The following is a 24,431-nucleotide window of genomic DNA, read 5'->3' on the forward strand; positions in this document are numbered from 1 at the left end:
ATGATTCTATGATTCTATGAACAGAGAAAAAGGAAGGTAGAGGCAACAAAAATCCTGGAAGAGGCATGAACATGAGTTAAGTTTCGCAGTAGGAAAACATATCTATGCTTATACTTACCCAGGAGGGAAAGCGATGTAACGGAGGGGTTGGAGGTTTGTTACTAGCACCCTTTTTTGTCACATCACAAGGTTCCTGGGCTTCAGCATTTTGTGCTTCAGTGCCATCGTAGGTAAACACTCCTTCATCACAGCCAATCTCCATTTTCTCTAAGATATCAGTATCTTCTCCATCCACCAGATCAATGTCTGTTTCCTGAGGCCTCCACTGCCGTATCATGCTTATGGCATTTCTATTTCTACCAAACATTCTGTCAGAACTCAGCTGGGGCTGGCTGAGATGTTTCTTTGCTAATGCTGAATTTAGACTAAACACATTAGGAGTCCGTAACTTTGGAGATGGCAAATTTGAGGGAGAATCTGATGGCACTGTGCGTTGAGAACCTGCAGAACTTGTTAGAATGGGGTGTTTGGGTGTCAGAGCAGGGGTTAAAATTGGACTTGGGGTATTTGCTTCACTGGATGAGGATGAATAATCTAGCTTCTGAGACTGAAATTTCTTATTCAGTTCATCTGAAGAACTATCTTGGTCTTTCTTTTTACTTGTGCAGTCAGAGTTGCACTTTCCACCTGGATTGTTCTGGCCTTTTCTTTGGGACATTTGCTGCCAGGAGTATAATTTCTTCTGCTGTGTCCTCTGAATACCAAAACTCTCTTCTTCAAATAGAGAACTGCTGTCATCAGATGCTGTCAAATACATTTCACTTCCTACTCTGCTGTACCTTGTATTCTCTTCAGACGTGTGGCTTGAAAGAGTTGATGCACACCTGGATTTCAGTCCTTTATTGTCTCCTCCATCCTCATCTGAGCTCCAGTCACTCCCAGTAGTGCAGGAGTTCTTTGACATGTCACTGTCTATATCTTTGGATGAACAGCTTGTTTTGTTTTTGTTCTGCTCTGATCCACAGGAACTCTGTTGCAATGACTTCTGACCTTTACTGGTCTCGTGTGAAGGACCAGCAAAGGTAGTTTCCAGGATATCCTTCTCTAGAGGAGAAATAAACAGGCATAAGAAAAATCACTTCAGCAAACTCAACTGGTCAAGGATTTTGTCATCATCTCTGTAAATAATCAGGCAATCATTTCAAATGTGTAAGCACATTTAAGTGTTTTGATCTTGTAAATAATAAACCTTAAGAAAAATATTATAAATTTTTGAATGCAACTGAAGTTGCAATGATGACTGCCAAAGAACAGCAACAGACATCACTCAAATTTCTGGCCATACTGAAAATGGCAATAAATGTAAAGATAAGCAGAGTGGAACCCTATGCTGAAGTAAACCACGTATGTATGAAAACAAACAAACCCCCCAGAACCCCAAGGACTTAAGAGGGGTTATACATTTATCTCCTTTATTAAATCTAAGGAAAATGAAGTTTGTCAGAAAATATTTACATTAACAAATCAAGTGTTTGGGGCATTTATACACTGTTTATAAACAGAAATTTCTTCTGCAAATTATTACTATATTCCCAGTGGTGAATGCTTAAGATATAAAAGACAGGCTTATAAAAAATCCTTAGGGAAAGATGCTCTCTTAAAAATAGCTTTGCTTCTGCTGTTCACTTTTGCCTGGTTTTGCAAGAGAGAGCTATAGCTCACTGCATGTCTGTGTGGGCTATGTGTTCCCCCCACATTAAAACAGATGCAAGAACTTGGGATATTCTACACAGACACTTGGGAAAGTTAATGTTGAGTAGCTGTATGAAGTTGAAGTGGATTGGATAAGCCAAAGATCTTAATTTGGTCCACGCTCAAGTAACAAAGTCACAAAAGTTGATCTCTTTTCATCTAGGCAAGCCTAAGGTTCTAGTTCATATCCTTTCCCTTGAAAAAAAGATTCTCACTTAATTTCCTTCATCTACAAAAACAGAAATACATACCCACCTTTATAATGAACTTGTTAAATAAATATACAACATATAAATAGGATCTGTTTCAGTTTCATTTTCTACAGAGCTCAGCTTGAGATTTTGGATACCATGATCAACTGTGGAGAAAACACTCAGGTCATAAATAGTACTGTGGGACTCAAGTGAAGGACCAGAGCAGGAGTCTCCTCCCAGAGCTTTTCATTGCTTAAGGGAAGAAGCAAACTGCAATGGACTTCCTTAGGCTTATAATAGCACAATGGCATGTGAGCTTGCTGGCATTACCAGACTTTGGGGCTCGTTGGGGAAACTGGATAAGTTGATATGGGAACTTTGTCCTTCTTTGGGTAGGAAACAATGGTGCAAAAGAATGCTTGAGCATCTTTTTTTTTTCTGTCCTTAATCATACTAATGAAAGATTACTGAGTTGATCTTGCTGAGTTAGGGCATAAAACTAACGCTGGGACATCTGTGATAGCATAGAGAGAATATATAGAAACTGGACTTGGGGAGGACTCTACAGGCATAAAAATGTAAACAGCCCTCCCTGGGGGGACTGGCAGCCTTAAACAACTTATGCTGCTCAACATAGTCACAGAGAGCAGCATCTAGAGTACTGTTGTGTACTTTGGAAACAGCTGGATACGCTGACATAGTGGCTGATTTTAGTTTTCCACCTGTGTCAGAACAAAGTGGCAGTACTGGTGGCTAAGTACCTAGCATGCTTCTGCCTTCAGTGTAGTCTGACTCTTTAGAAGAAGACTTGCTTGTTTCTTCAGACTTAGCAGATGGTTGAGGGCTTCTTGCTCTATTTGAAAAGCACCCAAAAGTCAAACTGCTTAGTCGCTGGCACTCTCCAGGTTTTTGTGTTGAAGTAACAGATTTCTTGCCTGTAGCTTCTGAAGAACAGTAATTCAGAAATCTTGTGTTAATGGCACACAGCAAGCTATACTTCTAGTCTCATTACTCTGCAGTGTAGTTTTGGGGTTTTTCAGGATAACTAAAATTTAGCAAAAAGACAGTAAAACATTTAGTCTAGATATAAAAATCTACCTGATACCTCCCCATTACAAAAGAAACCCAGCTCTATGTTTCTAGTTCTTAAAGACTGATTTTTTTTTTTAGTAAGGAAAAAAAGAATCTTTTAACAATTTCACAGCAAGAAGATAAGACATGCACTGTATACTGAAGGAAAACCTTGTGGAAAGACATGAGTGTCTTCTGCTGTGACAGAAATTAAACCTATGGATTAGTCAAGGATATACAGTATGGGAAACACTGTAAAACAATAGTATTAAAATACATTGTGGCCATCCCTTCAGATAAAAATATTAAAAGAATCTGTAATAGGTGCTACATCAAATATAAAAAGGGTAAGTTACCAGGCTTAGGAACTATATATGATGGACTTCAAGAGAAGGTAAAAGCATAAAATTATTAACTGCCTCTAGAATATAAAATCTGTCCTTGGGGACAGCTATTCTGCCAGGAACTGATAGAAAACAATGCTGCCCATCCCTGTTGACAAAAAATTCTGTGGCAGTTCCAGGAAAAAAAGGCCCTTATCCATTCCTGTAAACTATTTAAAACAGTACCAAATGGTCAATATTTATAGCCCCTTTCCAGCACGGACACTTCAAACAATAATAATTTCTTAATATTTTAAAGCATATCAGTAAATGTGTGTTGAAAACCATCTGACAAATTCTTACTGTCTCAAAAAGCTCTCTCAGAAGAGGATGACTAAAGCTGTCAAGCACTGAAATATATAGAATTGCTACCAGTTAAAAAAATAGCAAAGGAACAAAATCCAGTTTCCTCATTAAGAGAGGTGCTTCTGAAGTTTAAAATCTTCATATTGTATATGCATTAGTAATTTTTTCATATATTAAGTGTACTATGTGTGCACACACAGATACACACAGATACATATTTCTGTGTATGTACATATATACATAAGATACGTTTATCAAGAAATGAGGGCTAGGCAGCAAAATGAGAGGATTTTCAGGTGATAGTAAGCTGTCAGGTCAAGCAACTATGGCAAAGACTCTGGAAACCTTCAGAGGGACTTAAGGTTGTTGAACAGGCAACACAGTGGCAAATAAAATTGGACTGTCATTAATGCAAAATAGTGCTCCTTGGAAGGGATATTCTTTCCTATATTCACATTTTATAATTTTTAAATTAACTATATCCACTTGCAGATGGACCTAGTAATACTGTGGCTGAAATAAGGATTTGGATCACTGTAGTGAAATGTGGTAAATCTGATCAGAATTCTGATTGCCAGCTGAGCATTTGCTAGAAAAAGCAGATGTGGACTGACAATCATCTATTCCTTAACAGTGCTAGGATCATCTGTGCTATAAAGAAGTGAAAGCAAGTATCTGACATAAATCCAGTAAATTCTTACTACTTGTAGAACCTCTTAAATAACGGAGTTACCATTTCACCCAGCAAAAATCAGTTGTGGTTTATCTGCATGTCTTTTTAATAAAAATGAAATTATTGCATGTCTAACACTTTCATGTACAGTCACTCTGATGTCAATCCATATTAACTGAAATCTTTGTGATTTCACAGAATATTTCAATTGTGTGGATGCAAAAATCAATAGGGAATAGAAAGTATGGCATAGATAGAGAAGCTTTTAAAAGATTTGTGCATTTACCTTGCAGTTTAGACTGTACTGTTTTCATCTCTTTGGTTTGCTTTTGGTTGATCAAGCGAAGGTTCTGATTTTCCACCTCTAACTAAAAGCACATAAATGTCATCTCATCCATCAGTGAAACAATTTTTAAACTCATGACATGATTTAGATTTTTTTCTGAACTTCTGCCTGTCTAAGGATAGTTCAAATGGTAAGCTCCTCTCTGCTACTTCTTCTAATGCCAGTCTAGGCATTTGTTTATTCTGAACAGTGAAATTCCCTGCAACTATTATTTGCTATTATTTTTCTGTTAAAATCATTCCCCCAACCAAGCAAACCCAAGACTGTCTTAAAAAGCCTTTATAATTAAGAAAAAAGAAATCTGCATTAGCATTTTTATAAAACCAGTGGGCTAGAATGACAAACTTTTGTGCCACTTGCCAAACTAAAGAGCAAGCAGATGAATGTGCCAATGCCTCCTACTATCCCACAGCAAAGATTAACAAACTAGGTACTTGAAGACTTTATGCAGAGCAGAAGACCTTCGACAGGAATTAAAAACCCAACGACCCATTGCTGTAGCCCACTACCAGAAGAGAGATGCTGGATCAAACTCCTGCTCTGATTAGGTGAGAAGATCTGAATCTGAGTATCCCTTTTCAGAGAGAGGAGAGCCAGCAATTCCACTTCCCACTGGCTGACCCCACCTCTGTGAAACTAGCTGGAGACTCTCCATGTTCCAAACCGAGTCAATAATCTGAGTCACATTTGATTTTGTCCAAACTTTTTCAAAATTATTTTAGCTAAACTTAATTGCATTTTTATTAAATGGTTTAAAAAGAATTTACATTTACGATCAGTTTCCTACCTTAAAAATAATAATTTTATTATTCTTCCACTGGAGTATAATTTCCAGTTAACCAAAGTAGAGGAGGATTTCAACGATAAGAGCAACCTTAAATTTTATACACACAAGGAGGGGAAATCAGAGCTGCACACCAGAACTGGCAGCCTTGGGCAGCAAAGACATGGTTATCTCACCACAGCAGAGAAACAAGGGAGACAACTGGTCTCTTCTGAGACTAGACCAAAGCCCCTGGAACTATTCATGACTAACAGTACTGTGGGCACTGGAAAATAAAAAAATGATCAAGTCCCTTTTTCTGCCAGGCCCCAGCAGATCTGGTCAGCTTTCTGGGGATTATTCACACTACAGGCATCTGCCTGAGCAAGCTCAGTTTGCCAGCTACCCTCTCTCAATAAGAAGAGATAAGTGGACCTTCCAGAGAACAGTTCTTGGCCCTTTCTCCATAAAGAGGACGCAGATATACTAGCTGACCAAAGTAGACATTAGAATTTTAACAGGCACAAAGTAGAGCAGAGGAAATTCCATCTAAATATAAGGGAAAACTTTACTGTGAAGGTGCTGGAGCACTGGAAACAGCTGCCCAGAGAGGCTGTGGGGTATCTACTTTCATAACCTGCCTGGATGTGATCTTGGGCAACCTGCTCTAGGTGAACCTGCTTTGGCAGAGGGGTTGGACAAGATTATCTCCTAGGTCCCTTCCAACCCCTACCATTCTGTGACTGTGATTTTGAGTGATACAGATGCTCTGCCCTCTGTGCTGTTGTCTTCATTTTAACTCTTTCAAGCAGGTAGCTATATAGATAAATGAAACTGGGAAGCATTTTTTTTCACTATAGCACAAAGCCCTTTAACAGTCCAAAAGCCTAAGGGACATCCAGTCACACCATTACATTTTCTGTATAAGTACTGTAGCAAGTTATACCTCATGGAGCTTGACTGTCACCCATTCTTTTATTTTAGCTGCTTTTTCTTCAATGATTTTTGCTTCTTGCAGTCTTATTTGCTTCTGGAAAAAAAATTGACATAATCATATTTCTCACTGATTAGTACATTATGCCTGCATAGTATCTTCAGACACAAATCCTAATTGCTTGAAGTAGTTGTTACCTGGGCAATAGATGGTGTTTAAAAAACAATGTTGAACAGCACTGAGGCTGCTGTTCTGTCCTCTAGGAAAAATGAAAGCTTTCCAGAGGAAACAGTGAAGAGGAGACAAGTCAGAAGTTCTTTCAAAGAAAGCCAGAGCATAATATGCAAATGAATAAACCTTATTCAAATCATATACTTCTAATAGGAACTTCTTTGATCAAAGAACAGAAATAATGCTTAACTTCTCTGTCCTCTATTGATCTTAATTTTTATTTTTTCTTTAATATAATTAAGAGTAGAGTTGATGCTCGTCTTTAATAACACCATTATTTCTAACCTGTTCTTCAAGTTGTTGCTCCAGTTTTTGTATTATGTCATTTTTATCTTGTATCAGGATCTCCAGATCTTGACATCTCTTATACAACCTCATTTCTGATTCACTTGTTTGAACATTAGCTGCTTTTAGTTTTTCTTCCATGACCTGCACCTATTTGGAAGGTCAAACAAAGACTTTAAGAAACATAATAGTCCAAGTTAAAGGTAGTAATTTAATCACAAATTGGACTGTTAAAATTGCCTCCACACTTAAGACTCAAGAGAACCCTGCAAAGTTCTGAAGACTATTTGAGAAGAAATTCACAATTTGTTATGTCTCCCTGTGCATCTAATACCACTAGGACTGGCAAAACACTGATGGACTGTATACAGATTCTGTTAGTATCAGTGAGAGGCTTCTAGGCTTGTAGCACACAACCTGTTAGAAATGCTAATATGGGAAGAATGCAATTTATGTGTAGGCAGATGTTGTTAGGCTTAACCAGCAATGTTTTAATAAATAAACAATTGCACAGTGTAAAAAAGCTCCAACAAATCATCAGACCATTCTAAAAAATTGCTAAAAAGTACTTGGCTTGTAGTCAGGAATGGTTTCTAACACCATATTAGTACATGAACACTTTTATTCTTACAATTTTTGGTTTCTGTCTGTCTCACAGGATGAAGGACTTTTAGGGAATATCATAGATCTGTTCATGATATGTCTGAAGTAGCTGTATCTGCCATTTGGAACGAAAAGGGCACTTTGGTTAAATATTTAGCCACAATCTCATTCTTTAGGCTCTAACTTCTATAAGAAGAACAACGTAGAATAATCCTATTTGGAGACTGTATTGGATAGCCTTGCTTTATTTTCTTACAGATTTTCTAAAATAAGTCACTGTTTACTCTCCCTTTTCTTTCCACATGTATCACATTTCAAGGACTCATGATGCATCAATGAAGAAGCTCATAAGATGTATCTATTTTTGATTTGTGCTGTTAGCTTTGACCTTACTGAACTGAACCCGACAGTGAGCAGAGAAAGGTGATAGAACATCTCTGGTAACACATACCAATTGATGTAAAAGGAAACTGTCTTCTCCCTTTTGAGCAATACCAAAGAAAAATAGCAATTTTCTGAATATCCCTTCCTTACAGCAGTGTGCATAATAGCTAGTGGAGAAATTTTTCAGTTTATATATACCTGCTGAAAAGCTCTCTCTGCTTGACGATCAGCATCTATAACTTGTTTCTCAAGCTGCTGCATCTGTAGATACATAAAAACACAGTAAAATGTCCATGCCTTCTGCTCATTGCCAGAAATACCACAGTTAAACATTTTCATGATCTGCCTTGAAAAAGGAAAAAGAGAGGTTGTGGGCAGAAGCATAAAAATAAATAAAAGGATAAACAGTGTGTCAGACTGGAAAGATAATACATCATTATGACCATATTGGAACATTGGTAAGATTCTTCTACAGAAAAAAAAAATTAATACAAACTTTTCTTCATAGTATAATTTTGTGGCTGCTATATGACATACTGCTTTTTCTCCCTGCTACCAAGAGTGGAAATTCCTTTGACGACAGTCCTGAAACTTTTCTCATGCAAGCTCATAGCCTTGGAAAGTGCTAAGCTCCTTCATGTTCTTCCAAAACTGGCAAGAAGAAAGGGCACTTGGTATGTAATAAAGGGTAAAGATGTACATAAGAGACTCCATGACTTAAGGACTTAACAGTACCCCGGAAATACCTAAGACATCAGTTCATCTGAAGAGGATGAAACATCAAATAATTAACTCTGGGCTTCAAAATTGTTCATAGAAAAGCATATGATACTAATAATGGAAATGAGAACCATGTATGTCCTCTCCAGTTTACTGCTTGCTTGTAAATTCCCCAACTTGATTCTGTCCTGTTTGAACCCCATTTCTGGCATCTTTCAGTTTCTTTTTCATTCTCAGTCTTTTTTTCTCTTCCCAATTATGCTGTCAATCACATTAAACAGTTTTGTGTACTTTTAGCACCTCATTTGGACAAGGACACAGAGTCATCACTTTCTATCAATCAAAAACTGAAAATGGGGAAAATAAGTTTTCATCAACATATAAAAAGCAGTACTACAAGGTCAGTCATGTTCTCATCCAACACAAAATGCCAAAGTCTACATTGTAATAACACAACACACCATTAATACAAGAACAGGAACCATTTCACAACACACACGGTTGTGGTCGGGTCCCCAGTGAGCTGTTTTGCAAGAACCCTTGTAAGGAAATGATCATCCCAGTCATTCATGTCCAGACAGACAGACAGGGAGATGAGGCTTCTTTGGTCCTCTCTGGTCATATGTTTTTTACTTTGTATTTATACAATTTCATTTTGAGATTTTAACTTTGAGTTTAATTTTTAGAATTTTGATTTCTAAGGCTACTTTGCATCTTTTTGCTCTAGTTTCCAATAGAAGTTTGGTTTACAAGACTCACTTCAATATAATTTTTAAGACTTCTCTTATTTAGTGAGCTGAGGATTCAGAAACTGAGCTTATTTCTGAATATATGGTCAGCTAACATTCCACTGGAGTAAAAGCACTATGCTAAGCCAAATAGAAGTGCAGCTATTATATCAATAATGAACACTGCTAATACTCTATAATATTATGACAGAAAACTCCTTCAGATATTTACCATGTGAAATTCATTGTTCATGAGTGGCAAATTGTTCATCAATTTTCACAGTCAAACAACTTGTAAATGGATGTGACTGCTGTGGCAGTAATTGACAATTTACTCATGTCCCATAAGTAAAATTCATTTCAGCTGTAAGACTATCAGAAACCTGGCAGATTTAATAAATGGAAATAAAGCCTGAAAATGTTGCTTGCCAGGTCCACTCAGCTGCCACTGCAGCTCAACTAGCTCTGACTTGGCTTAAACCTGAAAACAGCTAGTCTCTCTAGCAGGATCTAATAATCACTGTACCACTGTACAAGCATTAAGCAGTAGTGCTGCTCTTCCAGACAGGAGTTTTGAGTTTGGGATAACAGAGCACACTAAGGACCCAAGTTCCTTCCATGTTTCTGCACTGAAACAGCAGAGTGCACCTCTTGCTAAGAATTTGTACTGTTGCACAGGACCAGGAATGTAATAATATATTCATTTAGACTAGTGGGACAAAGACTATGATTTGAAAAAGCTGTTGCTAAGACGAATGTAAAGCTAGGAGCCAAAGGAGCTGAGAGAATAATTACCAAGAAAAATAGCATTCAGAGATTACAAATGGGAGAACAAGGTTTAATTTTGCTTATCTGAGAGTTAACTATTTCATGAAGCTTTGCATGAATCTCACAGTACAGATATGTCAGTCAGCTTCCTGGCAACAACTAAATGTGAGATTTTATTTGAAAAATTGCTAAAGGGTCTTTAACTTATTTTAGGAGACTCCTATTAAAGAAATTAATATTATTCAGTGAGAATGGAATACCACAGTTATCAAACATGAGCACTTCTGTTACAGTTAAATTGGCCAGCATTTCAACAATTTGATGCTACATAGTCCGTCCTGATTTTACCTCTATTTAGAGTTTATATAGGTTTGGTTTCCAGTGTCTGTTGTAACAATAATGAAACCTGAAAGATATTTTTTAAAAATCCCACTTGCATGATCTCCTAACTAGCCCACAAAATGGACTGTAAAATGCCTGAAAAATAAGATTTACGTCTCTACACTGTTTTGCTATTCTATAGGCCTGTGAAGTTAAAGAGAAAAAATGGTTGTTTTAGGATACTCTAAAGGTTATCAGACTTGCTGGGCAAAAGGTTAGAACTACTTGAAAAGGAAGGACTACTCTACATAGAGAAAATCTAACCTTAAACCTCCTTCTTAAGTTAATAAGTTTCGTAGCAATGATCATAGCACTACTGAGAGAGAGAAGAGAGAGAAGGTGAAAATGTGTGATTGGACTAAAAGCTAATTATTTCAATAAAAGATCAGGTTTTGCACTCTTCAAGAATAAAATGAAGTGGTAAATTCTTTTTACTCAGTGACAACGGAGACTATTTCAGACATTGATAGATAGCTTAAGACCCTCAAGAGATGCAAAGGTAAACACTACCTAAACACAGCCTCATGATGGGGGTGGCAGGGGCTGTAGCCACATCTGCAGCTGGAGGCAAAGGCCAGCATGCCTTACAGACACAGAACAACTCTTACCTATGGCTTGAGTATTGATGGCCAACTCTGACTTGAAACAGAAAATTATTTGAAAAACAGAAAAGCCAGTTGAATTAGACCTCTGTCCCACCAGCTTTCTGTGTACACCTACACAAAACACCAAAATTAATTGGTACATATGACATGGGGAAATGATTTTAAACTGAAGGGGAGTAGTCTTCTGCTGACCACTTGCCTCATACAGAACGATATTCAAGCACTATGTAAACTATGTAAAAAAAGGGGAGTCAGTTCTTATAGAGGTGGCTTCTTGCCCCATCTCCAAGTTAATGTGGAAAGGGGAGTAGTCTTCTGCTGACCACTTGCCTCATACAGAATGATATTCAAGCACTATGTAAACAGTTAAAACTATGTAAAAAAGGGGAGTCAGTTCTTATATAGGTGGCTTCTTGCCCCACCTCCAAGTTAATGTGGAAGGTGGGGGGACCTGGTGATCTCCTAATCAGTTCCCACCCAAGGCTGGCCAGACCCTGGGTGAAAAGTAACCAGCAGGGTCTTTCTTGCCAGGTTGTGGACATCATCCATACGCCAACTCTCATTCAGGGCTGGGGGTTTAACCCCAGCACTTCCAGTAGGTTTAGACTAGATCTTAGGAAGAAGTTCTTCAGTACAAGTGTGGTGAGACTCTGGCATAGATTGCCCAGAGAGGCTGTGGATGCTCCCTCCCTGGAGGTGTTCAAGGCCAGGCTGGATGAGGCCTTCAGCAACCCAATCTAGCTGAGAGGCATCCCTGCCCATGGCATGGAGGTTGGATTAGATGATCTGTAGGGTCCCTTCCAACCTAAGCCATTCTATGATTCTGTGATATCAGCTGATAGGCTACACATTTCTTGAATGAACTACAGCCTATCAAGTATCAACAGACATAAAGCTGGTCTCCCAAGAGAATCATGGAGGGCTAGCATGTCATTGATAACATCTGGCACATTAAGTACATTTAAGCTTAATTTTCTATCATGTCCTGAACAAGATCATTTTAAATAATGCCCCAGTTCAACAAATCTCTTGTAAGAATTTTCTTGTCATGCACATGTGTGATGGGTGCAAGCTCTTTCCAAAATTTGTTAAGGATTCAGGGGGGTCCTGTCATAATCTATACTGTTTTGAGTCTCAAATATAAAGAATAAATGTTTTAGGCTCATGAACAAAAAATACACACATCCTGACTAAAGAACATTATCAACACAGGTACAGAAGGACTGTTATTTTAACCTGCATTTTCTCTTTTTAAGTGTAAATATCCTCTTATAATTTTTAGAAAATGCATTAGTGCACACTACATCAATTATCTGAATTATGGAAAACAGTATCTATTGTTAGAAACAGATTTGTTTTTAAACTTAGTAAGGAAATAACCACTCTACATCTGACACTCATCAAATTGAGCTATTTTTGTTCAAACAATGAACAGAGAAATGCCACATGTGATTAAATAGTGAATGCTTTGAAGAACCATGGCAGCAATAAAAACAAAGAGGTGTACTGCCTTGGAGGTCTGGACATTGACACACAACACACAGTCATGAGGAAATTTTTACAATACAAAAGCAAATCACATAGTGATTCTTTTTCAAAGGCCACCTGGAATTTCTTGACTGTATTCAGAAGTGTTCCACATATTTTTTTTTGTTCAAGTAAATAAATCTTTATTAAAACAGAGAATCAGAGAATGTACTGGGTTGGAAGGGACCTCTAAAGGTCATCTAGTCCAACCCCCTTGTAGCACATGTAATCACCAAAGGGTGTAACTCAATCATAAATTCATATAATGCAATAATAAATTCAATCATATTCAATCCTAAATTCATATAATCATGTCTATGATGATCATTTAATCATCAATTCATAAAAATCACAAATCATCACTCAGAAATTTCAGAAATACTCCTTTTGTATGCATACATGTGTATATATACTTTGATTTATATACTTATATAAAAATCATTGTTCCTGTAATGTGAAATAGAGGAAAATTACACCACTAAATTGGTAATTTTCCTGATATTTGAAATAGTTATTTAATTATTTCAAAGGAAATCTTTTATTTGAAAAATAAAAATTTTTAGAATTCTTTCCTTTTTGAGATCTGAAAATCTATGTCATTTATAGGAAAAAATCTTTTTGAAATACAGGAAAAAATATGATCATTAATTAATAAAAACCACCACTTCTCTCTAAACCTTACAAAGCATGCTGATAATAGGTCAGAGTATTCAAAAATGAAAAAATTATTTACAATCTAATGTTTCTGAAGCAGAAATACAGTCTATTGATTAAATGCAGAACTTCCAGTGACTTGAGAATGGTATCTTTAGAGTCTGTTTTTTTCCCTTGCATTTCATTCCATTATTCCTCATGTGAAAAAAGGCCTGAATCATCTGTGGTTGAAAAATAATGCTCCACATAAAAGCAAAAGTAGTTAATCCACCCGTTTTTTAGATGCTGGCAACTATCAGTCCTCATACCACACAAGGCTTACAAAAACCAAAGAAACATGGATATATGGCTGCTTCTGTAAATAAATACACAGGAAAAGCAAGTGAGGTCTAAACACACCTACCAATGCCTTTCAGAGGTGCAAGCAGATATTAACAGATGATGAATAAACAGACTGGAAGTTAAAAGACCCTTATTTTCCACATTGACTAAAAAAGATTTTGGAACTGCTTTCTAATAGAAGCTATCAAGGCAAAATATCTGACTTCTTATGTGGTGCTTGATAAGTTTATAAATGGCTTGAAGAATATGCCTGCCAGCTATTCCAGAGCACTGCATGTGACCAAGATTACCCTGTTTGGTTCTGTGTTTAAACCCAAATGTTTCAACAGATCTCTGCATTTCCTTAAGAAAAGAGTACTGCTTAAAAGCAAGTAATTTGTCAATGGCTTTGATGACCACCAGTTTTCATGTTTTAAAATATTCTATGCCCAACCCATACGTGTATAAAGCCTTGCATACATTTGTTAGTTCAAAGCGGTAGTAAAACTGTTTTAGAAGCATGAGTTACTCTGTTTACATAAAGGTCTCTCTTCTGGTAGTTTAGCTTAGGAATAACTCACTTATTAAAAAGATGACTGGGTATGCCCCATCCGTATTTTCAAACATTATTCCTTCTCTCTCAACACTGATTTCTCTTTTATATATTATGTGTCTTCCATAAGGATAGTGCTAAATCTTTATAAACTACAACAAACTTTAAAATATGACCTGACCAATTAAGCCACACAGACAAAACACCTAAAGAATAGACACGTAAAATCAAGACATTAGTATTTCATGGGAGAAATAAACAAGATAATTTGTGAAGAAGGAATTAGCACATGCCTTGAGAGGGATATACTTTGCTCTTTACTGGGATGAGTTTTTAATCCAAGAGGTAACACAGTAATTAGAAAGACTTACCTTTTATAGCACAATTTTGCATTTTCAGTAATTAATAGAAATCCATCTTGTCTCATAAATGTAGGAAGTGACGCTTCAGACCTACCTACAGTCATTAAGTATGCCTTCAGTAAAAAATGAAATTGAACCCTTTGGCACAAAAGCTTTCCCCTAGGACAAGATGAAACCTATAAAAATATTTCTCAACGGTGTGCATTTAGTCATCAAAATGAAGAACTGCTTTCTGAACCAAATCTTCTTTTTGTCATAGATGTCCCCAGAAGGGCTAATGCTGAAGGCTAAGTCTTAATGGGGCTCAGGTGTCCCTCAGGCTACTCAGGGATCAAGCATGGGGAATTTTCTTCACTACTTTACTGCTTCATAGTATATGGAATTTTACTGTTTATTATTTCCTATATGAAAAAAAATCTTCATATTAAAGAATTAATTACCTGGCTTACATCACAAAAGCTACAGCTTTATTTTTCTTTCAGATGCCACCTGAATCCCCACCTGGGAACTCAGCTTTGTGCTCCCAGCCTGACAGCTCACAAACTGCCACTTTTCAGTGCATTCCCATTTCTTTTCCTTCTCCCATCTTCTCCATTTTTAACACCAATTAAAAGTCAAAAGGCACTTTTTAACTGCAAGTCTCTCAACTCTCCTTTTTAGATCTTCAGCTCATTCACATGAACTATGTTTAGCACAAAAGTCCTTCCTTGGAACAAAATGAAATCTACAAAAATTATCAGTCTCCATCTGCTCAGTTCCCAAAATGATCAGGCTCAAAATTTTTATCATTCTTGATGACATGAGACGAGTTTTACCACAGAGTTATATTTTACTTCTTAAAAGTTCTCTTCAATATTTAAATGAGATTTTAAGAAAAATTATTTAGCTCAAATGTTTTCTTACTGCTCCTTAAATGAGTGAAAAGTACATATGAAAAAACAATCTTACACTTTTCAGCTGACTTCATTGTAGTAAAAGTAATTATTTCTTCTGGAAATTATATCTATATTAAAAATATATAACAGAAAAACCCATGGAGGGAACTGTTCCAGGATTAGTAGTCTAGGGCAGCTGCCAGTAAATATAGAGACTGCAGTGAGATTTGGGAAGGCAGCAAATGGCAAGTGAGCAGCATGCAATACTGGCTGAGTAACTGTGCTTCTCCCAGCGTCAGTCACAGCATTTCCCTAAACCTGGTAAAATCCTAGAAACATTCACTCCTTCTGGCTGGAGTCTTCATGACTTAGATCTTGTCTTGACACTTAAACTGCAGAGACACAATCAAGATGTAGACTGCCACTCTAACACAGACTTCACCATAAGGTTGAAAACCTTGATTGAAGTGAAGATACAGTTTAGCAAGATGGAAGAATGTAACAAAGCACTTTGGGAGGCAAGGAAAAACAAGTCTGTTTAAAATGAAAACAGAAATTTACCAGCAACTGCTGGCCTTCTACAGTGGGGTTACAGCATTCATGAATAAAGGAAGAGCAACTGATGTCACCTGCCTGGACTTGTGCAGAGCATTTGATACTGTCCCGCATGACATGGGAGACATGGATCTGATGGATGGACCACTTGGTGGATAAGGAATTGGCTGGATGGTCATACTCAAAGAGTTCTGGTCAGTGGCTCAATGTCCAAGTGGAGACCAGTGACAACTGGTTTTCCTCAGGGGTTGGTACTGGGACCGGCACCGTTTAAAACCTTTGTTGGTGACATGGACAGTGGGATCAAGTGCACCCTTAGTAAGTTTGCCAACATCACCAAGCTGCGTGGTGTGGTCAACGTGCTGGAGGGAAGGGAGGCCATCCAGAGGGACCCTGACAGGCTTGAGAGGTGGGCCTGTGCAAACCTCATGAAGTTCAACAAAGCCAAGCACAAGGTCTTGCCCATGGTCAGGGCAATGCCAAGCACAAATACAGGCTGGGAGGAGAATGGATAAAGAGCAGCCCTGAGAAAGACTTGGGGGTGTTGGCTCCTGAAAAGATGAATATGACCTAGCAATGTGAGCTCACAACCCAAAAAGCAGATTGCATCCTGGGCTGCATCCAGAGAACCATGGCCAGCAGGTCAAGGGAGGTGATTCTCCTCCTCTGCTCTGCTCTGGTGAGACCCCACCTGGAGCAGTGTTCAGCTCTGGAGCCCCCAGCATAAGAAGGACATGGACCTGTTGGAGCAAGTCCAGAGGAGTGCCACAAAGATAATCAGAGAGCTGGAGCACCTCTCCTGTGAGGATAGGTTGACAGAGTTAGGGTTGTTCAGCCTGGAGAAGAGAAGGCTCCAGGGACACCTCAATAGCAGCCTTCCATGTGGCCTTCTGGAAAGCTGGAGAGGGACTTTTACAAGGGCATGTAGTGACAGGACAAGGAGTAAGGGATTTAAACTGAAAAAGGCTAGATTTAGATTAGATGTAAGGAAAAAGTTCTTCACTCTGAGGGCGGTGAGGCACTGGAACGGGTGGCCCAGAGAGGTTCTGGATGCCTGTTTGAGTACCCATGGGAGGGCAGCTGGAACTAGATGATCTTCAAGGTCACTTCCAACCCAAACCACTCTATGATTGCTCCTCTGTATTAAAAGGCAGCTGCCTGGTTTGCTGTGTTTTGTTTTGATCATTATACTGAGGCTGTGGAAATTCTGCTACCTCTGTCTTGTGGAACTGTGAGTTCTGATTAAAGCCACGATGTGAACATCTCAAACAGGAGGCCTTCTATCCATGCCACTGACTGAGAGGTGATGTCTTAAGAATCAAAGTTACCACTCACTGCCAAAGTTTAAAAAAAAGAAAAAAACTTGACTGAAACGGAATTTATTCTGAGATGAAAGTGTATAGGACACCTAGGGAATACAGATGGTAAAGCAGCAAGAGATTCCAGAAATGTATGTAAGGCAGCATAATGCAGTTTGAAGACATGACAAGGGATATTTAAAACCTGAAGATACTTGCTGAGGGAATGAAAATTAAATGCAGAATTTCTAAAAGCAAAAAGAGTTCCCTCCATGAAAAATGGAGAAGAAACGTCTTGTAGCTCCCACAAGTCAAATGCTAAACAAATATTAGATTGGTTAAGAAATGACACATATGGCTGCTCACCAGCACAGCCTCCCCAGCTTCCCCATCTCAGATGAGGTGGAACAGAACTTGTCTCTGTACCACCAAAGGGAAGATATTCATCCTCTGGCCTCACAGCAGGAGCTGTGCTCTTCATGCCATTACCCAGCCTGGCCTCTACAAGAATGGCTAATTTATTGCTTCCTGAGTTGTCTCTTTTTATTTCGTTTTGTCTCCCCCCTCATCTTCACCCTCCTCAGAAAGAATGTAGATTTAAGAGTTACAAAACCAATGAAACAAAGGAAAACATGAGTTATTAAAAGGCATGGCATAAACTTACTAATGGAGAAGGGATAAAAATGAAGTTATACGAAAAAAGATACTAAAAAAGGTGTAAACAAGCACAAAACAAGTGTATAAAGTTTTAATTTTTATTCTCTTTAAATCTCTTTGCTTTGTCCTCTTTGTATCTTTCTAGTTTCCTCCAACTTACTTTCCATGACATGATGTTTTTTAAGAGCAACTGAAATACTGAAAAAATAACCTTCGTTTGAATAATTTGGGTACTGTAATACTTGGCTCCCTTCTACTTTACCCTTCATAATTCTTTGAATGCAAATGGAAATACTCATTGTGCTTTTTTACAGTTTTCATGTTGGCAATCGCTGCACAAATCAAATGCATTATGGACTTTTCCTCCAAAAACATTAATCTTGAAATTGTCTTGCCACAGATAACAAAACACACTGCATCTGCTTCATTTGGAAATGTCAAATGACAGACCGTAAATAGGACTGCAAAATTAAAAAATACAGTGGGACAGTGATTTATCTGTTGGTTTGTAAGACAAAGTCAAGAATGTGTTATGCTTTGGAATATACTGGAAATGGTATTTGGCCTAACAATCAGTTATCATTCAATTTTCATAATCTGTACAGAAAGTATAAATATAATTGCATTTGTCATAGACACACTCGGTTGCCAGCTGAGCATACAGAGAATACCCAAATGGAAGGGTAAAAGTGAACAAATCAATATATATATTAAAATAATCCCCTCTCTTAATCATTTATGTTTGTTGAACATCACTGAAAGCATAAAATAATGACTGTCAACACTGCAGGAAACAAACCTGAAGATGTTCATGTGAATGTTGAGTATTCCTGGACAGCCCATAATGCAATATTTGGCATAGTGCTGTATTCAGCCCTTACAGGGTCTGATGGAAAAGAAATTCACTGGAGGCAGACTAAGTGGACATTTAACACAGCTATGTAGTTCTTCTACTAAAACAATTTTTTAGTGGTAGGAAAAACATTAACTTGATACCTGATGTTGCATACATATTTTAGGTGAAAAATGTGCTTACTATGAAAAGAATGAGGGTCACCAACTTTTCCTGTGACATGAAATGCTAGCTAGGAGCTAAACTTGCAGTAGAATAGTGTAATCTTTTCTTACAACTAAGTTTTTTTTTAGTAAACTCTTCATATATATAAGACTCAAGCTGCATTAAAATAAAGGCTTCTACTTAAAACTCAGTTCCACAGCCATTCTAAATTTGGTGTGCTAGGGATACTTTCTACATCATTCCTTAAATTCCTGTAAAGACCTCTCCCACTTACAGCAGCAGCTTCTGCTTAAAACTCCAACAACGCCTCTTTCTTTGCATGTTACATTTATAAATACAGACTCTTGGCAAAACGAAAACAAATTAAAAACCCCAAACAAATAAGCAACAGTGAAGGGATTAGTTTTCTGAAAACATTGTATATTTCTTTGCTCTCTTCTTTTCTTCTCCCCAGGTTCACTAAAAAATTTAAGTTCTTGAAGCCATACTGCTGAAATGCCCTTACAATGCAAATTTCTCAAACTCCTCAGCCACTGAGGTTTAAGGATGAGTACTTGCTGGACTTAGAAAACACTGTAAATAGGGGTTGTTTGTTTTCTAAATTAGAACATATTATTAGAAAAATATACTGAAGACTGCCCATGTTGATCATTCATTGATTTGCAGGGGCACTATTAAATAAAATCACTTTGCAAAGGTACTTAATTTCTAGCATATAAGAAAGGTATTTAAACTAATCTACCCAAATATATTTACAGAAGCACATAGGTTACAGAAACAAATATTGAACAAGGACAGTGTCAAGCAAACTCTTATTAAAATCTGGGTTTAGACTAAGTTACAGAACAACTATAAGGACAAAACCCCAATGGCAGTTTCTGACAAGTCACACACAGTGTAATAGGGGTCCTGGTGGACAGCTGGCTGAACATGAGCCAAAAGTGTGCCCAGGTGGCCACGAAGGCCAACAGCATCCTGGCCTGTGTCAAAAACAGCATGTCCAGCAGGACTAAGTGATCCTGCCCCTGTGCTCAGCACTGGTGAGGCCTCAGCTTGAGTACTGTGTTCAGTTTTGGACACCACAGTGTAAGAAGGACACTGAGGTGCTGGAGCGGGCCCAGAGAAGGGCAGCAAAACTGGTGAAGGGTCTGGGGAACATGTCTTGTGAGGAGTGGCTGAGGGAACTGGGATTGTTTAATCTGGAAAAGAGGAGGCTGAGGGGAGACCTTACTGCTCTCTACAACTACCCGAAAGAAGGTTGTAATGAGGTGGGTGTTGGTCTCTCCTCTCAAGTAACAAGCGATAGGACAAGAGGAAATGGGTTTAAGTTGTGCCAGGGGAGTTTTAGGCTGGATATCAGGAATAAATCTGCAGCTCAATATGATCTAATTTTGTTGAGCTCTGACAAATCTTTGATGTTTATCCCAAGTGAATTCCAGTTTATGATTGGAAGACTCATTAAAAAGTCAAAGAGACGAAATAAGAAGGATCATTTTTCATGTAGTCCAGTAACACTCTGCTCTGGGGAGTGATACATCAAATTATCCCAACTGAATACTTGTTGGATCTGTGGTCTTCAACAGAAAACATTTCTCCCATTTTTACCTCCTGTAAACCCTTCTCTTCTAAAATTTCTGAGGAAGCTAAGGCAAACTAAAAGAAGAGGGCAGCAACACCACAAGCACTTAATATTTTTTAATCTGTTTTGGAGTCATGTTTCTCACGGATGAGGGAGAGCAAGTAATTTTCCTTTGCTTTGTTTTAGGCACAGTGCTGAAGATCTGTGATTTCATCTCTCTTATTTGTTTTTTTTGTAAATGCTAACTTCTGAAATTAGATTATTATGCATACATTTCTTTTAATTTAAGAGGGTATTTCTAGCAGTTAGAGCCTGTAAAAGCAAATTGAACAAAGTGAAACGTCAAATATAAAGCAGTCAAACTTCTAAAATATTTTTGCTTTTACCTCATAGTTTCGTAAAGTGCTGCTCATGAATCTTAACTTTTTGGTTGCCAAAACTATAATCAGTAGCAGCTGCATAAAACATGGTAGCTGTGGCTGCTGGAAAGTCCCTAGAAAAGTCATGCCCAGCATTTAGCTACTTGACATCCACCCCAAAATGATCCAAATGGGGTTAAGAGACAGAAGGAATAAATGACATCTAACAGCCCAGACTGTGTAAGCATCCAATAATCTGTTGGCTGTTACAGCAGACAGGACTGTCCTCTTTGATGGATGCTCCTCTCCAGGACTGATGATAATGCTATATTAACTCATCTGTGGGCCTTGCTAACTGGAATGAAGGACATGAATAGTTTTCCTTTTCTTTGTTTTTCCAGTTAAATGTCAAAGGATGGCATTTGTACAGCTGGTCATTCTTCCAACCCCCAAAATTTACAGTATCTGTTCAATGAAAGTTTGAGATGCAGAAAAATTGCAGGATTGGATAAACAATTAAGAGTTTTCAACAACACTGCTTTCTAACATCAGGATCTTTAGTCATGCCAAAGCAGGGCTAGTTGGAGTACTAACTGTAAAAATACCATGCCAGCAGTACTCACTATTATTAAACAATGATTTTGAACTGCTGAATATTTTCATGTTCACTTTAATAAAAAAGATCTACGGAATGAAAAAAGTGTCATTAAAAAAACTGAGTAAAGAAACTTAGTATGATCTCAACTTGAAGTTTTGTACCTCCATAGAGAATTAAGGGCATGAATAGATAGAGTGAATAGTAACAAATTGCCAAATGATACTCAGTCAAGAACTGGATGACACAGACATATCAACTATTGATCTTGATATCTCTACATATCTGTAGTAAGAAAACTAGTAGAAACTGTAAGAGCAGAATTAGGGGGCATGTGGGTATGTCAGACAGGGGAAAAGTCAAAGTGGCCCTTATAAAGAGGGATGTTGGCTTACAAGGCTCTTGAAGTTATGCCAGGGGTTCACCAAGGCTGCAAATAGGGTGAACGTGGTTTATTTGAATTTTGGAAAGTGTTTAAAAGAAACAAACAGCCATGGGGTAAGAAGGAATGGCCCTCCATGAATTAAAATCTGCCTCAATAAAAACAGTACAGTATTGATTACTTCACACAGTGACTGGCAGTTATTAGCATATGTCTGCAGAGATTTGTTCAGGGTGCATCCTGTTCAATGTAGACATTTGCCAACAGGCACTGGGCAGTGAAGCAACCAGGTTTTTGACAGTATTTTGTTATTCAGGACAGTAAAACCTTTCTGACAAGGAAGATTTACTAGAAGATCCTTACAAGATTTAGTGACCAGTTCTTTTGCTGCCTGCATGGCCCAGCATGAAAGCTAAGGGCATTATCAGGAGGCAGACAGGCCAGCCAGACTTTGCCATTCCACTCCAAAGAATACAGGGAAGATAAAATGCAATTAACAACAGGAGAAACAAATAGATCAATATATTCACTCATGGTGCAGGAGGTAGGAAAGAAAGGAGTGAGCCAAGTTTGAAATCCAGTAATGGGGGAAGGAATAAGCCAGGTCAATAGTTCAATCCCAATCATACAGTAATTGCCAAGGAAAAGCATTATTACATACATAATCCTCATCTGTCTTGATCTTGTCCCACCATTGCTGGGAACTCTACTTGCCATGGACATTCAGGGAGCCCATCCAATAACAAGAAACCCCTACATAACACACACCTTAGAAACACAACCCACCCCCCATCCACAGCACACAGAGCCAGCTTTTATACTATTAACATAAAGGCAGGACACCTGGTATTAGTTTCCTAATTGGTTTTCACCCAAGGCTGGCCAGATTTTGAGAGAAAACCAAGAGGTAGATCTCTCCTGCCTGGTTGTGGGCATCACCCATACATCAACCTTGATTCAGGGCTTGGGGTTTAGACTCCAGCACTTCACTGGCCAATAAAATAACAAATGACACATTACATAGAAATCTAAAGGACTTTGAGTAAGATCCTGGAATTAAGATAGATACCTCAGTGAAAACCTACTCAACGGTTAATTTAGCTGTCAAAGAAAACAAAGTGGTAAGTATTATTAGGCAAGGAGCAGAGAACCCAAGTTTGTACATCATCCACAGTTCTTCATAAACACAAAAATAATGCTTCTTCCACCAGTTAATTTAGCTGTCAAAGAAAACAAAATGGTAAGTATTATTAGGAAAGGAGCAGAGAACCTAAGTTTGTACATCATCCACAGTTCTTCGTAAACACAAAAATAATGCTTCTTCCACCTTTAATATTTAGCTGTTGTCCCCACCAAAATATAGTAAAATAGGAATAATTCAGAGAGAGCTAAATGTGGATTTTAAATGCACTTATGGCTTCCAGGAGAGAATGGACAAACTCACAATAAAAGAAGCATTAACATAAATGTGTCAAATAAAAGTATCATCATTAACATACTATAAAAAGATCTGAATTTTATTTTTCAGGGGGGGAGCAATTGATGGAAAATCTAGATCTAAGAAGAACACAGTAGTTTTGACAAAATATCTTTTTAAGAAGAAATTGATTGAATTGCATGATGGCACAGTTCTAATGATTCTGTACAATGTTTTGTCCCTTGAACTCTTTTAATAGCCTTGTTCTGTTCACTTAAATGTTTCCAGTTCAATACAATAGTGGTTTTTTTATATTCCAAATATGGGCACAATTATGGTTGCCTGTTGGGATACACATTCAAACATGCCAAGTGAAGTGTTTCTCTATTGCAAAATTAAGTAAATATTTAAAAAATATCCTTCAAATTAAATTATATAATACTTTTCAACTTCCCAGATCCTAAACTCAGATGATGAGACATAGTTGGAGATACCTTATTATAAGAAAAGCAAATCTGGTGAATTAGATTATTTGGTAAGGAATACTGGGAAAATAATACTTCTGCATTTTCTCCCCAGTGATTTCTGTGTCTAAAATCAGATCTTAAATACCGAGGAAAATGTCTTAAATATTAACATCAGTGTTATAAAAATGATTACTGGATACACATTTTTCTCTGCAGGAGAGCTGTCAGTGTCTTCTTATTTGAAAATTAACATTTCTTGCTTGCAAATCCAATGTGTGGAATTCTTTCATGGCACTAAAACATAGCTCTTTTCCATAGATTTTGTTTAAAAATGCCTTTTTTTCCCCTCATGAAAAAATCCCAGTACTTGTAACCTCAAACCATGACATGTAATCATCCCCTACCACCAAATAAAAACATTTATACAGCATTACAATTCATGCCCTAAGACCTACCTTTTCTGCTAACAATTCTCTGATCTTGCTTGCCTGGAGACGAAATTTCATTAGCTGTGCCTCCAGAGTTAAACATCTTTCCTTCCAGTTTACAGCACCTTCCAGCTCGGAGAGGTCAGCCATATTTATGCTGGAAAAAGAAAGGGAAAAAATCCCCATGTTAAACTTAACCTGTATTCAATGTCTGATATTTCTAATATACGTACAACCTTATTTTATATCAATCTCAG

The 24,431-nt window shown here is 37.7% G+C and overlaps 1 protein-coding gene across 1 annotated transcript; it reads right to left on the reverse strand.

The window, feature by feature from the left end:
• Positions 1-118: 118 nt before the first annotated feature.
• LOC103768076 (pleckstrin homology domain-containing family H member 2-like) lies at positions 119-24,324 on the reverse strand (the record flags this gene model as incomplete). The annotated part of the gene is made up of 7 exons (XM_008935208.1): positions 24,202-24,324; positions 8,124-8,186; positions 6,939-7,088; positions 6,435-6,518; positions 4,666-4,747; positions 2,708-2,890; positions 119-1,104 (listed from the first exon to the last, which is right to left on the reverse strand). Coding segments are annotated over exons 1-7 (1,671 nt in total), but the record flags the coding sequence as incomplete, so codon positions are not given.
• Between the last annotated feature and the right edge of the window lie 107 nt (positions 24,325-24,431).

Source organism: Merops nubicus, unplaced genomic scaffold (assembly GCF_000691845.1).
Source record: "Merops nubicus isolate BGI_N331 unplaced genomic scaffold, ASM69184v1 scaffold3182, whole genome shotgun sequence".
Classification (NCBI taxonomy): domain Eukaryota; kingdom Metazoa; phylum Chordata; class Aves; order Coraciiformes; family Meropidae; genus Merops; species Merops nubicus.